Genomic DNA, 17,660 nt, shown 5'->3' with positions numbered 1-17,660 from the left:
AAAGTATACATTTACATGGTCCTCCAATTAAAACTATTGTATAGAAGATGATAGCAAAACTGCATTTCCCAAGTTTCTGAAAAATATATTTTATAAAATCTAATAGCCAATAAAAACCAGACATGCTATAGAATTAGATGTACACCAATATAAATAATAATTTTAAATAAATTACTAATTTTTTAAACAAGGTTATTAATTTTGTACCAGCATTTTAAAAATTTATTTTAGTAAAACAAAAAGGTAAAGATATTTGATATTAAAATGTTCAAACATGAAATACATCCGTTGTGTGACAGTAGGAAAATTTTCAGGGTAAGCTACAGTAGCATGTTTGAAGATACATCGATGAATTCTAATTTTTAAAAACCTGTAAAATGATTTGCAACTTTAGAGTATCTGTTATGTAGTATGGAAATACTGGTGCAAAGCATTATGCTTGAATGCTATGTATTCATTCGTAGAAGACCTACAACCAAGGGGGTCAGAATTTGGTTTAAAGTTTGTAAACTTTGCACAAATTTTGTTATGATAACCTGTTAACCACAGAGGAAGTTCTCCATAAACAAAAACAATCTGGTGGTTACTAATTTTATACAATCCATTGTAAAACCTCCTTGGGTCTGAAGCTTTAACTGGGATTTCATGTGAACCACAGCCAGGGAGAGTGAACAATAAGAAATTAGCATGAAATACAAGCAATATCAGAAAAAGCAGAAGACAGGAAGAAAATCAACACTGGGTATTAACATATATACATGAATAAAGTTTCATTGGTTTTTCACATGTCCAAGTGTCCTAGTAATCTAAATCAGGGAATTTCCAATCCAGCTACGGTTGTTGACAAATTCAGTTTTTGAAAAATGGAATCCACTGTAGAAAAGATATTTTTCTGTTAATTTTAAAGATATTTAGAGTTTACTATTTTTTTAAACAAATCATTTACTGATACATTCTTGCAATCATGTGTGGGTTCCTATGACTATTGACAATTATTTGTGGATTATATAAATGTCTTAATTATCAGCAAGTAAATTTTGTTTTAAAAGGCATTGATAGATGTGGGCAATTATCAAAATGGAGGATTCCCATTTGTGTCTAGTGATTAATATTGATCCAACATTTTATATAAATACAAAATCTAATAACTTGCTTTCTTAAGTCTATAAGGTATATGAGACTATAGAGATCTTTATAAATACCAATTTTGTTCAGAAATTAGATTTCATTTTGAAAGATATGGTCCCAAACACAAAATGTATTTTATGAATTAACTTAAGCTTAAAGAAATGCCATTATTCATTTTCGTTATTTAAGAAAAATTATTATAAAGCATTGCAAAATGTTTGTTAATGGAAATACATCAATTTTTATTTACCTAACCTGTTATCCACACTAGTATAGAATCAATTTTACCAGGGCAAAAAATCTGATTTACTGTAAAATTAGTAACATGGTTTAATCCAAAAAGTCAAAAGATATTTATAGAGGTAATATTTCCAATTCAAACAGAATTTTTGCACTTTAATTTTTCCATAAAGCACTGAAATATCTTTTTTTAAAAATCTTTTTTTAAAAAGATATTTGTTTAGGAGAGTTTCAAGTATTCTACAAATATAGATTTTGGGAGAACAATGAATTCTTTCCAAAAAAAAAAAAACAGCTATATTTTAAGTTTTTTTTTCACTCCTGTAGAAAGTCTCCCCCCCGGCCAAAAAAAAAAAAAATCTCATTTTCACCTGAAATAATGGTACTAAGGTTTTCTCAGCAGGTAAAGTACACATTCTTCGTTTCTTACCAGGTTTCAAATTTCAGAATTCCAATAATGCAGTTAAACTGAGAACCCACCGAACCACGTTCTCTCCTCTTTGTGTGTGTGTGCCTATTATGTTGCAGTTCTGTTATTTGCACTAAATTCTAGTCTTTTTAGCTCCTCAGGAATACTTTAGTGACCCTTCAGGAGTTGCTAACCACTTAATAATTATGAACCAGGCGGCCCCGTCAAGTAGATCGTTAACCACAAGAGTGCCTGACAATTTCCAAACCATATCCTTCGTCCAAAAGGAAAAGATAGGGCTTTGTGCGGCCGAAAGGAAGCGAAGGAAAACAAATGTAGCTCATGCTGAAAGTGAAAAGTGCTTGGACAGATTAGTATTTTCTTTTCTGCAAGGCGTCCTGCCAAAGTTTTTTTTTTTTTTTAATAGAGAAGAAGAGTTATTTTTTTGGTCTGATTTTTCAGTTTCTTGGGAAGTGTTAGTATTTACCATCCTCACAATCTCTAGTAATTACTGTTGGTTGCTTTGTGTTTTTCTCATCCGTCCACATCACGGACTGATAATATCCCCGTTTCACCGTGTCAAAGCCCCAATTTTGGGAGACCCTGGGTTTAGTGACTCTGGACGACACACCCCACCCTCTCCCTCTCCCGCCTCTTATTTTAATCGCTGGATCCCCCACTCCAGTTTCAGTGAAAGCCGGAAATTTTCGTCACCCCCACCCCCACCCCCCACCGTCACTACCATCGCTACCGCTCGGAGCCGAGGGCTGGGGAACCCGGAGGCACGGAGCACAACCGGGTCTCGGCCACCTCCCCTCCCTCCGAAAGGCTTTAATTTGCACCCTCGCTTGCCACGGCGCCACAAACCCCCAGCCCCGCCGCCGCGTGGGTGTCCGGCAGAGGCGGCCTCCTGGGTCCCCACCCAGTCGGGTGGCCACCCTTCACTTTCCCGACTCTGTTCGCGAGCCCGGGCCAGAGCCCTGCGGCCCCCGTCCGCCCCCAGTGAGCTATGCGGGCGGTGCCCTCCGCAGTCCCTCCGCCCTCCGCCTCTGTGCCCACCCCCTCGCCAGAGAAAGTGCTGGTAACGCCTTCCCTGCAGCCGGGTTACCTGCTCCGCGCGGCTGTGGACACGTGCGGAGGTCGGACTGACACACGCAGCTCCCTCGGCCGGCCTGAGGCGGCTAGGCCCCTCAGGTGAGGTGCTGTGCACTCGGGTGGGTGGGCTGCGGGTTAGAGGGTCCCAGGGAAGATATCCGGCCTGGGGCCAGTGTCGGAGGCTAGGGAGAGAAAGGGTGGGGGTGAGGGGGGAGGCTGTGTGTCCTTGGACTTGCTTTGGTTAACCCCTTCCGAACCGACACACCGAGTAGGTTCGGGGCTTTGAAGGTTCGAGAGGAATTCCTCCTAATCTGGCGAGAGGGGAACAACTCACACTAGGGATACCCCCCAACACCGACATCGTGTGCTTGTGCATATCCGTGTCCACAAACACCCACGTAGACACAAATTTATCCAAAAGGAACTCGAACTCCACTCCGACACACATGATAATCCACATGTAAAGATTAAAATGCTGTGCCTCTGGGGGCTCCATGCGGGAGAGTATGCTTCTATACCCCATATTTATTTCCCCACGAAGGCTCTCCAGCTCACGGAGGTGTGGGTTCCACCTTCCCCACCAAGAGATAAATGTTAACGCAAGCTTCCTGTTGCCAGCCCCTGCGGGCTTGTTGTGTACACTTAGACGAGTGCACGCAGCCGGCCTGTATCCAGGCCTTTTGCTTTAGTTTCCAAGTTTACTTTTATAACTTAAAAAAATCGGAGTTAAAACGCAAGCTCCAGGGAGAGCAGCACTCGGACCCCGCAGCGCGCTCGTCCTGTGCACGTGGGCGCATCTGCGTGTGCGCACGCGGGAGTCGCGGTCCCGGGTCTGCCCTTTTGTCGCTGCGCTGGTGGCGACCCTTGCGGTACTTGGCAGGCTACGGGAGAGGCACATGAAGGATTTCATTGAGTGTGAAGACAGAGAGCAGAGACAGAAAGCAGAAGGAGGCGGCTGCAGCCTTTGTAGTCGCGGAGGAATGCGGAAATGTTGAAGCACTATGTCAAACTTTTTTGAAATGGGGTCAAGTCACATTCAGCCAGCGTGGGAAAGCAACAACAACAACAAAAAAAGTGGAGGAGAGGGGGGAAAAAGGCACTGTTGCTCCTGTTTTTCTCCGCCGGAGCCGACGGCTCGTGGAGCGAGGGGGACAGAGCCAGCGCGCCGGCTGCGGGCTGTGCGGATCCGGGCGGGGGCAGGGGCTCGGGCTCATTTTCCTGCGGGGGTGGGACCTCCCGGGATGCTTCCTTCGCTGCTGAGCTTCTGGCTGGACTGGGAGGGGGTGGGGAGGTTGCGGGAGGGATTGACTGGGCGGCCTGCGGCGGCTCACTTACTACCTGTGTGGCCCTCGCCCTCGCTCTGGCCCCCGACCGGCTCTGGTGGTTAGTTCCTCGGCTCCCCCAGTATTATTCTTCACAGTTTCAGGAAAGCTCTGGATGGCGCGAGGGTGAGAGGCTCTACCCTGGCCTCAGTCAGCACCGTACGCACACCGTGTGGTCGCGCGGTTTGTTTCTTTAATTCCCGGCGGGTGATTGAGAGGCAGGTAATTCTGAGGTGACCCGGGAATTACGGGCACGCGACTGGAATGTTTGACGCCGCCGCGATGGTGGGCAGGGAGTACCCTGTACCCGGATTTGCAGCTGAAGGGGAAGGGAAAGTGCGGTGAACCCCCTCACCTCCACCCCGTGCTTTGCTGTGCCGAGGACTGCGGGGGTGTCCGGCTGCAGACGGGACCGGGCCTCAAGCCCAAGGGGAAATGGTGCAGCCCCCTCCACTACTTACATCAGGGACGGTCCTGGGAATGGGGAAAGATCCGCGATTCCCAACCTGCGCCTTACCCCCAGCGCCGCAGCATTAACATCCCACCCCACCCCCCTTTTAGGCTGAGGTGGGTTGGAGGTCGAGTTTTACTCTGGTTGAAATCAGTTGAAAACTTAAGGGCGAGTCACGGTTATGCTACCGTTCTCCTGAAGTTATTCTTTAAGAAGGCAACATGCCAAAGTGTGGGCAACACCCCTTTCTCCCACCCTTGGGGCCTCTGAGCGACTTCCCCTCCAGGGCCCCTTGCTCGCCCACTCTTAAGTAGCGGGAGCTCAAGTCTTCCCCAATCTGATGGGTTGTCCTCTATGGGTTTCCACCAGGGAGGTCCTCTGAGTTGAAGGAAGAATTCGTTTCCAGCCGAGACTCCTTTACCCCCAAAAGACCATTCATGTGTGCGAGTCGTTTTGAAATGTCTCCTCATAGAAAAACTGAAAGTAGAAAGGAAGCAATTTCCGAGCAGATGTCTGACCACCCCTTCTCGCTCACTCCCAGCATCGGGTTACAGGGTCCTGGGAGCCCCCACCCACATTCTGCGGCCCCATACGGGTGGACCCACAGTCTCTTCATACCAGCTTGTGCATGACCCCTGAACGCCCTCCGCCACCCCAGGACCCCCTTTCCCTGCACGTCTCAGGCCTCTGGAGGTGGGGACGGTAGCAGTATAAACGATGATATAGAGATAAATATTAAACCGTGACATTGGCGAGCCTGACGCCTCCCCTCCCCCGCGCTCCCGGCACACTCTGGGCTGCTCGGCACGCCCCCTCCCGTTCCACTGGGTCCCGCGCGGCGCGCTCATCCCCGAGGGGCCCCTGCAACCACTCCGCGCGAAGACGGCTTCAGCTCCGCAGAGAATTCTATTAAAGTAACTTCGCTTTCCTCGGAGGAACCAGGAAGGATTAAACGGCCTGGGAGAGGGCAGGAGAGCGCGGAGGGTAGCGATGGGGGCTTCATGAAGGAGGAGGAGGGGGAATCTGCAGGAACCCCGAGGAAGGCGCCTGAGATGTTTGATCGCACTTTCTTCTTGTCCTGCCATCTCCTCTTTTAGGTGAAATAAGTTTGGACTGAGAAGCGCTCAGGCAGAGACTATGTAATCGCCTCGCTGTCTGGGCAGAGGACTGCGCTTCGGGGAGGAAAGAGGAGGGATCGGCTTGCTCCTCCGGCGGCGGCGACGACTCGGCAGGCGGAGTTTCGCGGCGGCGGCACCAGGGCTGCGCCCGCCCGCGGGGAGGTAGTTCCATCGAGCCCCGGCGGCCGCGAGAGCTAGAGTCCCGGAGCCGACGCGGCGAGGGAGAGGTCGATCGAGTTCCGCGGCGCGAGGGAGTGGGCTAGGGAGCCCGGGAGGAGGTGAGCGGCGGCCGCGAGCGATTCGAGCGCGCCTCTCACCCGCCCCAGCGGCGCCTCTCGGGCCGGCGTCCGGGCGGCATGGAGAAGGACGGCCTGAGCCGCGCGGACCAGCAGTATGAGTGCGTGGCGGAGATCGGGGAGGGCGCCTATGGGAAGGTGTTCAAGGCCCGGGACCTGAAGAACGGAGGCCGTTTCGTGGCGCTGAAGCGCGTGCGGGTGCAGACGGGCGAAGAGGGCATGCCGCTCTCCACCATCCGCGAGGTGGCGGTGCTGAGGCACCTGGAGACCTTCGAACACCCCAATGTGGTCAGGTGAGCTGGAGAGCGGCGCCTGAGCCGTCCGGGGTCTTGAGCCCAGGGAGGGCTGAGGGTCCTTAGCCCAGGAGTGTGCAGGGGAGGAGGGTGGTGCCTGGGGAGACTGGGCGCGACCCATTGACCTTACAGAGTGCGAGTAAGTTTTGTCAACAGAGCCGCGAGCCAGCGCCGGTGACCTTGCCAGACAGATCCGAAAGACAAGTCAGAAAATGCACAGCCTTCTGTCGCTGTGCAAGGTCTGAGTGTTTTCTCCCTGCACCCCGAAAAGGAGTCCGCGAGAGTTAGGTGCCTTATAGGGATAGAACGAGCCAATCTAAGACACCACTATCGCCACGCATTTTTCTTTGGTTATTGGGGTATTTTTGAGAGAATGAATGAGAGAGAGGTAGCAGGATGAGGTCTGATAGTAAAAAGAGAACTTCACTAGTCGGGTCTGGTATAAATAAGGTTAAAAATGCAGAAACTTTCAAGAAGATTTTTGCCAATCATGCCCCTAGTTTTGTTTTTTTTTTCTTTCTTAATGATACATAATGATGAGTAATTTTTGATGATCTAAGGAAGTTCATTGCTGGGCTCAATTTCAAATAGTGTCGTTTAAAAAAATGTTTTCCCCGAGAATGTTACCTCCTTCTCATTATTCCTTTATATTTCTGTCCTGCATAGTCTTTAGACTATTCTAAAAGGTCAGATGTGAGTCTAAGATGTGGTTATCTTCTAAAGATTCTGAATGTTCTGTCCTTGCTTTTCCTGGATAAGTTGTGCAAATGGGTGGGAAGACAGCAGTCCTTGAGAGTCTTGCCTGCTTAGTAACGGTATTAAACGAAAGTGTGTGATTTAAGATAATGGTATTTTCTAAGTGATAGCTGAATTTCCTCATTGTGTGGTTGTCACTGTATAGTGTGCCATCCTTTTTTTCTTTTTCCTTTTTTAAACAGAGATGTCTAGTTTAAAGTTGAAAAGGAATGCACAGAAACTTCTACAAATCAGACTGTGATTTTACCTTTCTCAACTCTTAAGATACTCTGTTGGAAAAAGGAAGTCTCATGGTCTTCTCCCTATTCCCTCATCCATCTGGGGATTCTGTTCAACAAATACATGCCTACTGTGTGCACTGGGATGAAATTATGTAAATAAGCACAGCTAAATATTTTTGTAAAAGCCAAACAATTTAACATTAGTCATCAAAGTGAAGAAACCCAAGACTGACCTTTGAAATATCAAGCCCTCTACAGGCTCAGGGAGCCAAAGTGTCTACAAAATCTTCCTGGGAGGTTTTAACTTGACTCCTCCTATCCCAGGCTGGGTGATTTGTGTGGTGCTTTGTTGCCTAGACAGTTAGATTCAGGCTATGAAAGGCAGCAAAGAATCATAAATACATAAATAAGGTAGTAAATGATTTTAAAGATACGATCCCATTATACCTCCACTTCAGCCAGTAAAGGAGGGAGGGACAAGAGGTAATGAGATTGGGAGAAGGAGTGTTTTTACAAAGGTGGGATTATATATAAAATCTGTACATTACCTTGTATGTGTGGGTGTGTCTTTTTCTTTGTTGAAAAACAACAAAAACCTTGCTTGAATAAGCAAGATCACAGGGTAAAGGAGAGGGTACAGTTAGCACCCTTAATTATCTTTTCAAAGTAATCACCTAAACACTTCCAAAGAATGAATTCTGCCACTAGAATTTTAAAACAAAAGTTCTTGTTCTATTTGTTCCTACATATGGAATGTCCAGTTAAAGTTGATGATTGTGTATGTGAATAAAATAATATCCTAACAAGAGGCACCTCTCTGTAACACTATAGTTTACAAAGCACAATCCATTCTTGTGACTGAAGAAGGTTGAGTTGTTTTTGCCTTTGTGCTGGTAGATTTTGGCTGATCCATTTTATTATCTTGATTTATCTTCTTGAGATTGGTGTGTCTTCAGAGATTGCTAATTGACCCATGACTTGTATTCTGTATTGTGAAATTTCAGGATATACTTGTGTACTGAATCAAAGGCATCATTTTCTAAAATTATTTTTATAAAGTGGTGATAGTGATACCTGTCTCATGGAGTTGTACGTAAAGTAAGAGTGTATATGAAAGCACTTTGTAAATATAAAAGTAGTTCACATGTCTTAAGTATTGTTTGTATTCAGGCAGGTTAGTGGGACCCTTGCCCAGCAGTAAATTTCCAGGAAGGCATCAGTTCACCTGACCTTTTAAAGAGCAAATCATATTCAAATCCAGACATTCCAGGTTCCGGAACCTAGAAAGTACTTGAGTATAATTAGCTTTTAGTTTGACAGAAAAGACTCTCAGGGAATATGCCAGGAGGTCAGTGACACTTGAGAAAATTATTGATAATGGTGTCACTCTTACAAGTTTACAGATCTCCACTCCCTTTTCATTTCCTTCCTGTTTCTTCCCTTCCATCTTTGCCTGCAGGCAGCCACTGGCCTCTGTGACTTTCTTAGCCAGACTAAGGAGTTCCGGATTTGAGTGGTTGCTAATATTTATTCTAACAGGGTCAGGAAATCAAGGACAGGTAACAATTCTTTTTCTTCCAAGAGAGAGTTGTCAAGGTTGGGCCCCCAAACCTGTGATTTATTGTTGCCCCACAGAATCAGTTTTACAGACCTATGCCTGGTTTTTTTGTTTTTTTTTTTAAATTCAGTTTTATTGAAGTACATTCACACACCATATATTCATCCATGGTATACAATCAACTGTCCACAGTATGATCACATAGTTATGCATTCATCAGCACAATCTATCTCCGAACATTTTCCTTACATCAGAAAGAATCAGAACAAGAATAAAAAATAAAAGTGAAAAAAGAACACCCAAACCATCCCCCCATCCCACCCCATTTGTCCTTTAGTTTTTGTCCCCATTTTTCTATTCACCCATACACTAGATAAAGAGGGTGTGATCCACAAGGTCTTCACAATCACACTGTCACCCCTTGTAATCTACATTGTTATACAATCACCTTCAGGAGTCCAGACTGCTGGGTTGGAGTTTGGTAGTTTCAGGTATTTACTTCTAGCTATTCCAATGCACTAAAACCTAAGAGGTGTTATCTATATAGTGCATAAGAATGTCCACCATAGTGCCTATGCCTGGTTTTTAAGGTATCTTAAAAGGGCACATCCCTTTAAGTCGTAAGTAAGTGAACCTAACTATAGACTTTCCCCACAGATAGTTAAGCCTTGAAACTTGAAGGAAGCATATTAAACATTAGTTTCCTCAAAAATTTGAGATTTAATTTTGATGCATTTGCTAGAAAAGACTGACTACTGCTGACACTGGCACGTCTTGCATGCACAGGGATGATGACTAGAATTATTGCTTACCTGCACTTTATGTGTTCCAGGCCCCAGGCTTGACCAGCCAGTAAATGTCTAGGATCATCAGTATTTGGGATCTAAATTCACTGTTATTTTACAGTTGGTATTGCCAAAGTCTGTGGCTTTTGCCAGAAAATCTGACATCATTGTGAACCTGTATTAGAGCATCTGCACTCCACAAATAGATCCTGTTTTACATCCCAAACTAAAGAAAATATAGATAAAATAATAACATGTTTTATCAACAGTTTGTTCATTCACCAAATGTTTATTGAGTGCCTACCATGTGCCAGGCACTGCTAGAAGCTAGGGATACAGCAGTGAAAAAGTTGGAAAATGTTTCTGTCCTTGTGCAATTTACATAGTAATGGGATAAGCAGTGTTTTTTCCTCTTTTAAGAATTTGCTTCTCTTTATATGGAGTGGCTCGTTTTGCAATATTTCACCTAACCAGTTTTGTTGAGCAACTAATATTTGTGATAATTTGGTTACCAGGAATTGGCTGATTTAGTAGACAAGATAACCAAAACACTAATCAGAATCAAATGCTTTTTGAAGATTAAATTTTACCTTAGGGACATACAAATACATCGATGTAAGAAGGCATTGACATGTAACTAATATAGATGAACATTTGAGCTTTGCTTATTCAACAAATATTTAGGAAGTCCATATTCTTTAGAAACTACAGGGCTAGGTTCTGGGAAAGAGACCTAAGTAAATCACACCTGACTCCTGCCCTCCAGTAGTTCCCCCTATGTTTGAAGGACTGCATATGTTGAGCACCATAAACCAAATAGGTAATAGAAAGTGTCATATGCCATAAGATAACACGTATGTGCTACCTGTATTGTACCCAGGGATTAAATTTTTAACATTGCAGTTGCATCCTTTTTATACAGCTGTTATAAACATGGAATCAAGGACAGAATAGTCTGTAAAAGGAAATGTGTATAAACTTGGATATCTTTTGGGGTATCTTCTTATGTTTAAGTCATGTGTGAATAAATATCGATGAAAACCAACCTCTTTGTTAAAAGAAAATTATCCATTAAAAAAAACACTAATGATTCCTCAGGATTTTTTTTTAATAATTAAAAACCTGATACTTACGCCATGTTATTGTAAAATCACAGGATACTAGTGTTAGAAGACATTTTGGAAGTCTTTCAGACCTTTTATGTTATAAATAAAGAAATTGAAGCCCAGAGAGATCAAGCAACTTGTCTATCATGACATTGAAAGTTATTGACTTGTTCATAAATCTGAGTAGCAATTAAAAGTTTTGCTTGATGGAAGAAGTTAAATTAAGTGAGTACATTTCCATTTTGGAAATAATGAACTATATGTAGGCAAAGGTGATGATTGCCAGGAATAAGTGACATATCAATTCAAGAAATTCCTGAATTTTCCACTATTCTCTACTGAATTATATCTGTAAATAGTATTTTGATTATTCCATTAGATTCTGTTTTTAAAGAATGTGGGTTGTAACTATCCTTTAAACTTGTCTGATGAATGAAATATTAGATAGGGTGTTTCTGGCACCTATTATTTAATGAAATGAACACCGTAACACTGAAAATTAGGCAACCTAAGAACCTCCAAATATATAAGCAAGTATGTGTTAACTCTGCTTTTTGAAGAACTAATCTCACTATTGCTAATTTTTTTGAGGTCCAGATGGGATTTCCTATTTCCATAGGAAGTAAATTAATTGGAGCCTCCTGGGTGCAGTGGGACATGGCAGAGGTGAAATCTGGGTGTAGGTAAATTGGAAACAGGAGGTGGTCATGTGTGTGATGTTGGGCTTTGGCCTAAGCCTAAGAGGCAGCAATGAAGATGGGCACCAGAGGTTGGTAATAAGCATTTCTACATTAAGGTCACCATTTCAGTGATGATCCATTTCTCTTAAGTCTGGTGGGCCAGCAGGTCATCATCCAGTGGGAGGATTTTGTAAGAGCTGCTGGGCAGTTCTTGTGAATATTGCTGATTTTTGTTTTACCAGCTGTACGTGTAGCTCTTGTCACCTGAAAGGTGCAATAAAGGCACCTTTAGGCATGTGGCAGGAATCTGGATGTGGCAATAGCAGCCTGGAAGTCCATTTGAGACACGATAATTATTAAATACTTTTGACCCAATTTTTGCCTGTAGTAGTTTACTTGAATTTGGGTAATTACTGATTTTGTAATTTAAGCAGCCATTTTAATGATTGATTCCAATATCCAGCCTTCCTAAAGAATTTGGTCCAGTAGAATGAGAATCATGGTATGAGCATTTTTGAATTGAAAAGGTTCTTAGATTTAACTTAGTCTAACCCCCTTTGATCCGTGTAGGGAAGCTAACAAATTGTTTTATTTGTAGTCAACTGCTTTATTCCACAGTATATGCATTGTGCATGCATATTGAGGATAGCTAAGGTTCAAGCCCAAGCTTATATCCAACATGAGCAGGACAGGATTACTGATAGTCGTTGCGTACCAGAAAGCATTCCCTTGAGATGTAAAAGCCTTTTCAGTTTATTAATTTTTGTGTTTGTTGTCTTGATGACAAAGAGTTTGCCTTTTATGTCCATAAATAACATTATTAGTTGTTTAGTATGTATGTTATGTATGTATGTATGTATGTATGTATGTCCTGTATGAATGAATGAAGTAGAATAAATTAAGCAGTAAACCCTTCAGATGAGGACGTTTTGTCCTTTTAGAATTGCACACTGTAGTAGCAAGTATCTCAGGCTAATGTTGACATGAGATTATTGGGTGTATTGGCTGTTAACTGCACCCAATACACATATGCACATAAATTCCATTTAGTAAGAGCCTTCAGGTACTAATAATATATTTAAAAATTTTCTGCAGCTGTCCAAATTTGTCATTAATACTATCTTTGGCTTTGTTGAAATTTGCTTGTACTCTTTGCATTTGTCTATTACATGTATCCTACAAATAGACCGCTCCATTTCCCTCTATTATCCTGCATACCATCCACCTCTGTGACTTTAATTTGGACTGATACGGATTGTGTGTCTGGGCCCCCCTCTACACCACCGTTTCCACCTGTTGAAATGCTACCAATCCTTCAGGGCCAAGCTCTAATGCCACCTTTTTTGTGGTATGCTCCTTAATACCTCCATTTGGATAAAATGTCTGTTTCCTTTGAACCTTAACAACTTTAGACTTCCTTTATAGCATTCAGTTACTCCTGCCTCCTTATATTACTTCTAACCCCACCCTCCACCCCACCACCCTTTTTTTTACTCTCTCACAGCCCAGTTGTAAGCTTCTTGAGGCAGGGAGTGTCTTGTGATCCTTACAACCTTATTCAGTTGAAATAAAATGAATACATGAACAAATGAAGTTTTTAAGGAGGGGACTGCATGGATTTCCATCATGTGAAAAAGTGTTAATTCTCCAGAGTGTCAGATAAAGAAGGAGAGCGAATCTGTATATTGGATTAAACATGTTGAGTTTCCTAGGAAATAATTTTTAAATACTGAAAAAAAAGTTTCATTTCTGTTTTATTATCTTTTATATAGTTTACACTAAAGAAAGTGAGTTTTAAAGTTTAAGTAAGTAGTTCTATAGTTCACTGTACAGTCTTGGACTTAATTTATATATGATGAAGAAGGCATTAACATGAGGAAATTTGCACGCATTCAGTAGAACGATTTGAACATTTTAAAATGTAAGGTGGTGTAAATAATTATCAATTGCTTGAATTCTTTTGCTTTTTCACATTAATATCTTTGACTTTCTATACTGGAAAAACTATTAGAGGGAATAGAATTAGGTAAAATCTTCCTAACAGTTCCTAAACGGATGTCCAAATTTTGAATTCCATTCAGACTTTTTCTTCTACTCTCCCCATAGTTTGTGTACAGAGAATTTGGATTACACCTTGAAAAACTGGTAGGTTTAGTTAAGAAGTATTCTTCCAGCCTGAATTAATTCCAGTTCCTTAAGACATATGTAGTTGAGTATGTATCTGTGTTCAGAACAGTTGAACATAAAATCTCTGAAAGAAGGGATATGTTGTCTTGTTCCTTGTATCCCAAGTATTTAGCATGGTGCCTGGCATCCTGTAGGCACAGAATAAATATATGTGAATGAATGAATGAGTGTAGCATTTAAGAATTCAGAATTTAATTTAAGTCAGAAAGGGGTAATGTCTGAAAGCATATATGAGGTTACTTCCTACATGGATTATCCTGATTGATATCTAGCATTTAACAAGCATTTATTGAACATCTGCTATATTCAACACAGATCTTGTGATTAAGACAGTGATCACAAAAAGTATCTATATATTAAAAAGTTTATGAATAAAATTATATAAGGTGTGGAATTTGTTTCAAAATGGGGTATAGGTGAAACAGAATTGGGCCATGAGATGGTCATTGTTAAAGCTGTGGAGTTTTGTTGTACAATTCTCTTTTCGTTTCTGTATGTTTGAAATTTTCCATAACAAGTTTCAAAAACATTCCTGGTTGTGGGCTAAGAGTCAGAATAGTTTGATTCAATCCTGACTCTGCTACCTCAGTGTTTCTTGGTTGCGGTTTCCCCTACAATAAAACATAAATTACTACTACTCTTTGGACCTTAGAGGGTTACTATGAAAAAGTGAAATTAAGTATCTGAAAATCACATTTTGTACAGGGCATTAACAAAACTAATTCCTGCCCTCAGGTAATTTATAGTTTGATGGAGGAAGCTGAAATGTATGTGTGTGTGTGTGTTTGTGTGTGTATATATACACATATATATATGTGTGTGTATATATGTATATATATGCATGTATACGTGTATATATGTATATACATATGTTGCTGGCTGGTAGTATTTTCATTTTTCCCTCCACAATGTGAAAGTATGAATGGAGCTAGGTATTTCTGAAAAGATGTCTATTGGATTTATAGTAGTTATAGTAAAATACAATCTTTAACCTGGATGTTGGAAATTGGTGTCAGGCTTATCAAATGGTAATAGGTTCATGAACAGATTTTATTATGGGAGGGTCTGAGGGCACAGTGCTCCTGAAAACACATTGTCAAAACTTACTGAGTTTTTTAGAATTATACTATTCAAATGAGCTCAAAGAGAGGTTGGATTCTTTGCATATTCTTTCTCCTCTTTTTTAATTTAAAAATCTTAAACAGAATTATTCATTTTTATGTCACACATTGAAATAAATTTCTGCTTGTTTATTTTCTGGGGCTGTTCTTATGGTATGACTGCCTTATGACATTTAAAATTTTGTTCCATGTACTCTGTATGTAAATCATTAAGAAGTTATATCCACAGCAAGGAAGCAGTTCTCTTTCAGGGACACTAATCTCTGGTGAATTAATCTTCTTTGCTGCCTTTTCTTGCTAAATAATCTCATAATTTCTGTGTTAGAAATCCGTAACGATTCATATAAAACATTTGTTTTTCCTAAAATGCTTTTATTTTGAGAAAGAATAAAGGTATAACTTAGGAAGCTGGGAAGACTATTCAGCAACAGAGTAAGAAAAACAAAAGTGATCTTTGTATTTCAAGGGCAGACTTTTAAACTTTAGGTTATTGACACTGACCAAACATTTTAAAACTTATTAGTGGCAACCAGCAGACCATCTGAGTAATTTCAAGTTGGGAGTTGTAGATGATGTAGTCTACATTCCAACCATGTAGGATCACTTAAAGAACTTATTAAATGGCTGTGGGTAAAAATGGGGTATTTTTGTGGAGAGCCATGAGAAACCAAGGGACAAATTTAGAAGGGACTTTTGGTGCTAATCATAAATGAAGTGCATTTAATTATATAAGTTTCCTTAACTGGGAAAGTGTTAACTTCTGAGAAATAACACTTTTAAACACTAAGACACAAAAGAAAAGTTTTGACATCCTGCCAGTCATTACAAATTATTTTGGCCCCCATGGGATTTAATTAGTGGTAATCAAGCTAAGTACTGGTTCATTGTACTATAACTTGGAGTCGATGATGCCTTTATTACAGCTTAGGCTCTCAATTAGTTTTACAAAGGAGAAAAGTATTTCAAAGGCATTACTCTGAGTGATGGAATTGATCGCAAGGGGGCTTTATAGAAGAGCATGGTTGACTTGAGTGGTACCAATTCTTGGTCGTATAAAAACAAAGACTTTTGAGACAAGTCAAGAGAACCATCTTTCATAAAAGTTTTTTTTTTCCCCCCTTTCATTTTAGTTGATAAAATAAAAACTAAGAAGTGAATCCATCACTAGGTAAATAGAATGGTCTAGAGAAGATGTATCCATGATATGAAAGGATAGCACACTTTGAAAGAAGGGAAGAAGGTGACACAAGATGAGCTAAGTTGAGGTAAAGGTGAAAGATACATAAGGCGGGAGAACCTCAGATAGCAAGTAAATCTGAAGTTTCTTAGGCTTCAAAGTGAACTGAAACCTGGTGATATGAAAGTAGATGTAAATTTTGGCATGTTTAGAAAACCTTTAGCCAGTGCTTGTTGGATGAGTAAACTCAGGATACCCTTCTTCTATTCCAAAATTGTAAAGTAGCATAGTTGCCTGATTGCTTTTTCTTGAGTACCTTATTTTAATCATTCTTATATTGCCTACTATGCATAGCACTTACATATTTGCTGAAGTAAAGCATGAATTAGCATAGAATGCAAGCTTCCCATTAGAATATAGTAAATCCCATGAGAGCAAAAATTGTTTTGCTTATTGCTCAATCTCCAGCCTCTAGAACAGTGCCTTAACACATAGTTCAATATATTGAGTGAATGAATGAGTGAATTAACAGCTGAATTGTGACTAAAGATTTCTGTTTTTACAGCAAGTATATTGACAGTACAATGTAGTTTAACACCAAAAGTTAGCCAGATATTTTATTTTTGCATTCACTCATTAGAATTGTGTTTAACACTCTTTAGGATTATATAGTCTCTAATAATTACAGTATTGAATTGGATTCTGAGTAATTAGATAGGAGTTATTTAATAATTTAATGATTAGCGAGTGGATTGGACACTGAGGTATATCCTTCCTATGCTAATTCTTCCACTAATGCTTTCATTAAATTATGAACATAATTATCAAGATTGTTAAATATTTTAATGATACTATGAATAATCTATCATTTGTGGCGGAATTGATGTTTTGATGGAAATTTTACTACATGGTTTCAGATTCTCTAGATTGTAAATTTTTATAAAAAGTATTGATGTATATCCTCCTAAAGAATTTAAAATATGCTCTGCATACTGGTATAAAGGTCCTTATGAACCATGAGGCCTGAGGCTAGTCCCATCATTGATCTTGCCCTATCACTCTTACATGTTGCTACTATTCCAGGCACCTTCTTTCTCTGCTTAGAATAGCTCGTTCTGGTGATATTATGCATCATGACATCACTTTGTCAGGACCAACTATTTAAAAAAAATGAAAAAGGAAACGAAATGAAAGAAGGAAGGAAGAGAGGATGGCAGGGAGGAATGGAATGCAATGGAATGGAATAGAATAGAAAATGTGCAGTGTCCTAAGTCAGTTGTTGGGTATGCTGCAAGGAAGTTATTACTAAAGTAGAACACCAAAGTTTGGGGAGAAGGGAGTTGTTTGCAGTTTTTTTGTTTAAAGTAATTTTTATGATCAGTAAATAAAGTAGTTGTTCTGGTTAATATTGCTATGTAGCAGATTACCACCAAATTTAAGGGTTTAAACAACCATTTTCTTTTGCTCATGGAATCTCTAGATTAGGAGTTCAGAAAGAGTGTGTATCTCTGGTATATCTTTGCTCCAGAAGGTCTGTGCCTTCAGCTGGTGATGCTAGCAGCTGGGGGTTTGAATCATCTGATGGTTTCTTCACTCTCAAGTATGGGGGTTCATGCAGGCCAGTTGATGTAGGTAAGACCTGGGGCTGTTAAAACACAGAGCACTAATATCTGCCCTCTACATGTGGCCTAGGCTTCCTCTCAGGGCCAAGGCTTCA

At 41.1% G+C, this 17,660-nt stretch overlaps 1 protein-coding gene across 3 annotated transcripts in view; it reads left to right on the top strand.

Moving 5' to 3' along the window:
• The first annotated feature begins 2,637 nt into the window (after positions 1–2,637).
• Positions 2,638–17,660, top strand: part of CDK6 (cyclin dependent kinase 6) — a 234,551-nt gene continuing 219,528 nt past the window's right edge. The window contains exons 1-2 of one of the 3 annotated variants that reach the window (XM_037836667.1): positions 2,638–2,971; positions 5,743–6,352. In XM_037836667.1, coding sequence (XP_037692595.1) covers positions 6,120–6,352 — 233 coding nt within the window. In that variant the 5' untranslated portion in view covers positions 2,638–2,971; positions 5,743–6,119. Of the gene's footprint in view, positions 2,972–5,499; positions 5,630–5,742; positions 6,353–17,660 lie in introns of those variants that run through there. The other 2 variants (XM_037836668.1, XM_037836669.1) reach the window with 2 other exon arrangements.

The sequence above is a fragment of the Choloepus didactylus genome, chromosome 5, assembly GCF_015220235.1.
Source record: "Choloepus didactylus isolate mChoDid1 chromosome 5, mChoDid1.pri, whole genome shotgun sequence".
In the NCBI taxonomy this organism is placed as follows: domain Eukaryota; kingdom Metazoa; phylum Chordata; class Mammalia; order Pilosa; family Megalonychidae; genus Choloepus; species Choloepus didactylus.
This window is presented reverse-complemented; position numbering and strand designations above follow the sequence as displayed.